We start from the raw sequence: 5,908 nt of genomic DNA, 5'->3' as shown, positions 1-5,908 counted from the left end.
ACCAGAAGGCTCTTGGGGTTACTAATGACATAGGTATTGGTAGAAATAATAAGTAAAATAGTATTGGTGCATGCGGCTCAAAGGTGTGGAATGAACAAGTCCCAACAATTCAGTGGATCCACTCTGCCCGTGAGAGAAACAGCTGTGAGCAGAGAGATAACAGAAGAGGGGTCACTTGGACACCAGATGAAGACCCTGGTTCCCGTCCCCCACCCCCACTCCCATATCTAATGGAGCCCTGAAGGAAGCCCGCGCTTTCCTCTCCCTCCCTCTGGCCTCTCTGCAGACGCCCACCGCCCTTTCCTCTCCTAGGGCACAAGGGGCCTTTGAGACAACTTCAAATGGAGCAAAGCTGTTTCCGCGCAAGTGCTGTGCCCTGAGGGAGGGGGAGGAGCAGTGCTCTTGGGCCCTTGCGTGGCAGCGTTTCAAGAGGGTTCTTCAGGCTTAGCCCCGTCACCCCACAACCCACTTGAGATGTGCTCAGCCAGGACAGGAAGTGCAGCCCAGGTGCCCTGTTTCAACACCATGTCAACCCTCGGGGCACTGAGCAGGTGCACTTGGGTGGCCCATTCTGAAATGCCATTTGGCAAGGACAGGGCGTCCTCTGTCCTCTGCCCTCACCTTTGTAGCTGATCACTTATCCATTTAATTTGGGGATAGCCACTCAGACGGGACCAAACTCTGTACCAGTGAGTAAGAAAAGCCTAAACCAGAAGATTCTACTCAGTATTTGAGGCTACAGGGACAAGACGGCTGGAGTCTGGCACTGGAGAGATCTCAGCTGAAATGAGTCGTTGACATCAGCTTTCTTCCGAAGTCCCGTTTATGGGCCCGGATGCTTTTCAGGTGAAAGGTGGTGACACTGGCCTATACAGAACATATTGTCAAGCAGGAGGAAAGAGTGCACAGAGGGGAGAGGCCCCCGGGGCTCTGGAGAGGGCAGTCCAAGTGCAGAATCCTGAGCGCCTCTTTAGCCCTGGCATTGGCCAAGGGATGACCCGGCATCCTGACCCACAAACTAGAGGGTCAGACCCCTGGCTCAAGGGCTCAAAAACTGTCATCTGCATGAGAAGCACACTGGGGGGTTTAAAGATGTCAACTCCGGGTCCTTGCTCTGAGACGCCACCAGGAGATCATGACTCAAAAGGACCTGGGTCTCTCCAATGACCCTTCAGTAACCCTAGCCACTAAGGACATCTAAGCCACACCCTGTCTCTGAGGGTAGACCCACCAAGCAGCTTTCAGTTGAGAATTCAACTTTTGACATTTGTGTTCGTTTCTCCATCTAGACACACCCTACCTTGTTCCACAAAGCACTTGAAGTGATGTGTCTTTCATGTGACCTGCCTATAGCTAACACGAACACCAAATTAGCTTGGCAGTCACAGGTGTTGTGGGGAGTTAAGTGATTTCCCCATTAGTCTGCTGGGCATGTGTTTAGTGTGACTCAGTCTCCCTGAATTAAGTCACCTCTGGGGACACTCACTGGTAGCCCCAATGGCTGGCTTGCCTAGCTGTTGCCAGACCACACCTATGACTTGACACCCCAAAGACACTGCAGACAGCCTCGCTCTCTCCAACTGCGAGCATGACGGATTTCTTGGGGTTATTTCCACCATTCCCTGATGCTTTATTTCGAAACATTTCAAACCACAGAAAAGTTGCGAGAATAGTATGAGGAGCTTGTACACATCCTGCACCTAGATCTTTGCTTTACGTCTTTGAAAGTAAGCTGTAGAGGTCATCACGCTTCACGCCTGAGTACTGAAGCTTGTCACTTCTAAAGGAAGGACAGTCTTTGGTGTAATCATCATATATTATCACACCCAGGACACCAGCACTGGTAACAGAGTGTCATCTGACAGTCCATTTCAATGGGGGGGGTCATCAGTTTTAAGTATTAATAGCTTCTTTCCACACTTTAATGTGCCTTCCCCTTAGGATGGAGTCGTTGGCAAGTGCTTAAATTTGTCAGAAACAAAAACGCAAAGTGGAACTGGAGCACGTCACAGACCTTGGACCAGAAGTGGCCTGTGAGGCACTGGAAGAGATGCCACCGTGCGAGCTGATGGTCACACAGCTTGAGGACCATGAAGCCCAGGCAGGAGAGCACTCCTAGAGCTAGGTAGGTGGCCGAGGAGGTGCTGCCATACCGCCGGTGGGCACGCAGGGCCTGCCCCACGGTGGCCACCACGTGAACACCCAGCGTGACCTCGAACCCGCGGGGGTGCAGCAGTGCAAGGCCGTAACTGGCCAGGGAGAGGCACTCGATGGACAGGAACAACCAGGGCTTCCAGCCCCTGTCTAGGTAGAAGCACCAGGCCAGCGGCCACGCGAAGATGGGCAAAGTGAGCCACTGGTCAAGCACCGCGGCCGGCTGCGTCTGGGTCCAGATGCGCAGCCACTGCACGGGGCCGTAGAGCAGCGCCATGCCCGCGAAGACGGCTTTCAGGTAGCCGGCCCTCCCCATCTCCGCCGGGCACCCTGGGGCGCTGCTGTTCCTCCGCAGCCAGTACACACCCAGAAGCACGTAGGCCAAGTTCACAAGTGAGTTGAAGGGCATGGCCAGGAAGGCTGGCAGGCCGGCCACGGGCACTTCTGCGTAGTGCTCATAGCCCACTTGGACGAAGACGCCCTCGAAAACGCCTGTATAGACGGTGGCAGCACAGAGGCAGCCTGCCACGGCCACGTGGAAGAGGGCCTGCCCCGACTCCGGCTTCATCTGGAACCCTCAGTGTGACCTGGGGCAGACAGCTTAAAAGAGCAGCAGCCAGCAGCCGCTGCGATTTCAGAATTCAGATAAACAGCTTTTGAAAAACACTCCTTGGCTTCCCAGCTGAGCCAGCAGGAAGACGTCCCGTGATTTCCGACGCAGATGCTGCGACCTTGCCCCGGAGGAAGGCAGGAGCCCTGCTGATTGGCTGGCACGAGTGGAGGACCGTTCTGCCTTTTTCCTTTGTGGTTACAAAAAGAGTGTGGTTAGAAAACAAACAGCCAAAAAAGAGCCTCCATCTTCCCGACTCTGAGCCTCGGGAATCCACCAACGGTTTTCATCAGACAAAACAAATAAAAGTCAAACGATACCCACAGTATGTTCACCTTCTTACTCATGGTCTCTAGAAGCCTCTGGAATTCTCTACTGCCTCTCTCTCCTGGCACCTATGCTGCTCTTCTTTCATCTGTGTACTATAAAAATCCTGCTCATTGTCCTAGTTCCCTTAAAGCCACTGCATTTAGAGACTTAAACCTTTCCTGGGTCTGTCGTTCCAACTCAGAATGTAGAACTTTCCAGGCCAGCCCCAAAGCTCTTTTAACCAAATACCCAGTTGAACTAGAGACCATTAGATTAGGTCCGAGTTCTGGCTCTGAGGCAAGGGACGGTGCGGAGCTGGAGGGGGACGAGGATCACCCTGCCTCATCCCTCTGCCTTCCTGCGACGTGCTGAGCCCCAGGTCACCTTTCCTCAGCCCACACTAAAACCTTCCGTTTCCTGTAGTGACAGAACTAGAGACACAATTTAATTACCCGACTGCCAACTGCTCTGGGGCTGGCTGTGGTGTGAGTTAGCCTAGTAGCTGAGAAATGTATGAATATCACGGGGAGAAGAGGTTCAATGCTCTGAAAAGGACTCACAGCCAAGAGAGTGGGCCTCAAGTTCCAGGTAGCCAGACTGTTTCAGTTCCAAACCTCGGCTGTCCCACTTACTAATTGTGTGACCTTGGGCCTTAAGCATTCTGGGCCTCAGTTTGCTCACCTGTAAAATGGGGATGCTACCAGGGTTGTCGTGTGGATTAAATGGGTTCTTTTTTTTTTTTTGAGACAGAGTCTCGCTTTGTCACGTGGGCTAGAGTGCTGTGGCGTCAGCCTAGCTCACAGCAACCTCAAACTCCTGGGCTGAAGCGATCCTCCTGCCTCAGCCTCCCGAGTAGCTGGGACTACAGGCATGTGCCACCATGCCTGGCTAATTTTTTCTGTATATATTTTTGGTTGTCTATCTAACTTCTTTCTATTTTTAGTAGAGATGGGGGGGGGGTCTCGCTCTTGCTTAGGCTGGTCTCGAACTCCTGAGCTCAAACAATCCACCTGCCTCGGCCTCCCACAGTGCTAGGATTATAGGTGTGAGCCACCGCGCCTGGCCAAGGAAAGTGACTCTTCTTTCCTGCTGCCAAGGCAGAGTCCACTCGACCCAGAGCACAAGCTTATTGTGACGTGTACTCAAACCACCTGTCCAAGTCCCCGAGGAAAACCAGGCTGCTTACTTTATGGCCTGGCTTCTCCTTACCCATGAATTGCCATGACCCTTATTATGTGACACTGAAAGCTTTTCACAGCTGCCCCTCGTGCCTGGCCCTCGGGTCTGGGGTCTTTTAGGGAAGTCCTGCACAGTGAGACAGTCTCCTGGCTCACGGGCTTTCTACATATGTATGTGTTCCTGTGTTCCTTAGACTCTCCTGATTCCTGGGGCTGTATGCTTTCAATCAGGAGCCACTGTCACCTCCAGGTGAAGGAACAGTGGTGGCCTCTTTGGCCTGTAGCATTTATGACAATCACTTGTTGTGCCCCCCATGACCTTCCTTCCTGTCTTTCTGCAGGTAAGGGAACATAACTTACACACAAGGTCAACTGGCCCACCCAGAGTAACCATAGTGGTTCCTGAATTTGGGGGAGAGAAATGCTGACTTCAGTTAAGGTCCTTGGACCAGCAGCTCAGCTTTCTTATTTTACAGGGGAGGGCCAGACAGGTAAGGTGACTGGACAAGGTCACATAGGGTGGTTGGTGGCACAGCAACCCAAGTAGGGGCTCTTCTCCTTTGGGTGTGTCACAGGCCTCTTTGGTTTTTCTCAAATGGATACTTCCAACTGCATAAAGTAAAACACAGAGAATTGCAAAATAAATTTAATATGTTCAAAGACAGTTTTTAAAATATTCTTGAAAATGTGTGATATGGTAACACATATGCTTCTTTACTAACACATTAAATTACAAGATCTACCAGCAGGATGAATAACTACAGTAACTTCAACGTAATTATTTAGCCTGCCAGTAGAGCTTGTAATTTGATTAATTTAACTTCTAGACATTCACAACAAAAGCTATGCGATGTGAAATGATCTGTCCATTTCCACTGCTGACAAAGTCACAGGTACCGCTAACGCTCTGTGCTCTGCTACCTACATTTGTAATTTCGGGAAAAGCCAAATTCCGGCCAGAGGTTATTGAAAATAAAGATGAAATAAAGATGAGCTAAAGTGGAGAAATATCATCTGCTCTCACTCCAAGCTCCCGGACACCAGCTTGGGATCCCTGCGCTACAGCCTGCGTGTGTCTGTGGGGATGACGCCAGCGCCCAAGCGGCCTCTTGGAGAATTTGGGACCTGGAGTCGATGCCAGTACCCACCTGTCAAGGTTGATGTTAGAACTTACAGTATTGGCGCGAAAAGGCCAGCGATCACCATACGGGTATTTTGCCTCTCGATTTGCAGGGGGAAATTCAAATCTCGAAAAAGGGCGGACCCGAAAAGCGGCCGTGCGCCTGCGCGTGGGGCGGGACGTGGGCCTGGGAAGCAGGCGGGGCGGGGTGACGCGAGGTGACGCGGGTCTCTGCTGCGCTCGCCCGGTTGCTTCGGGAGCCGCCGGCCTGGCTGTGCGCCCTGCTGCCGACCGGGCGCGGAGGGCCGGCGGGGGCGGCCCGGCTCATTTTGCTAGGACACGGGCGGGGGCTCCCGGGGGCGGGTCCAGTGGGCCTGGGAGCCTGGGAGCGGGCGGCGGCTCCGCCCCCGCGTGTGCTCAGCTGCGTCATCGCCCACTCTCGCGCCGCCTCCGGCTCCCCCCGTGGCGGGCCTTGGCCCGCCTACTGCGGCTACTGGGTGTGAGGGGCGGGAAAACGCCCGCTCCCCAGCCGTAGGC

The 5,908-nt window shown here is 53.2% G+C and overlaps 1 protein-coding gene across 2 annotated transcripts; it reads right to left on the bottom strand.

The window, feature by feature from the left end:
* Positions 1 to 1,580: 1,580 nt before the first annotated feature.
* TMEM187 (transmembrane protein 187) lies at positions 1,581 to 5,698 on the bottom strand. 2 transcript variants are annotated; one of them, XM_045538218.1, is made up of 2 exons: positions 5,426 to 5,698; positions 1,581 to 2,954 (listed from the first exon to the last, which is right to left on the bottom strand). In XM_045538218.1, exon 2 carries the CDS (start codon positions 2,720 to 2,722, stop codon positions 1,922 to 1,924), a length of 801 nt encoding a protein of 266 aa, XP_045394174.1. In that variant the 5' UTR covers positions 2,723 to 2,954; positions 5,426 to 5,698; the 3' UTR covers positions 1,581 to 1,921. The 2 variants fall into 2 exon arrangements, with proteins under 2 accessions (XP_045394174.1, XP_045394173.1); XM_045538217.1 differs by having other exon boundaries at positions 5,400 to 5,470.
* Between the last annotated feature and the right edge of the window lie 210 nt (positions 5,699 to 5,908).

This window comes from Lemur catta, chromosome X (genome assembly GCF_020740605.2).
Source record: "Lemur catta isolate mLemCat1 chromosome X, mLemCat1.pri, whole genome shotgun sequence".
Taxonomy (NCBI): Eukaryota; Metazoa; Chordata; class Mammalia; order Primates; family Lemuridae; genus Lemur; species Lemur catta.
This window is presented reverse-complemented; position numbering and strand designations above follow the sequence as displayed.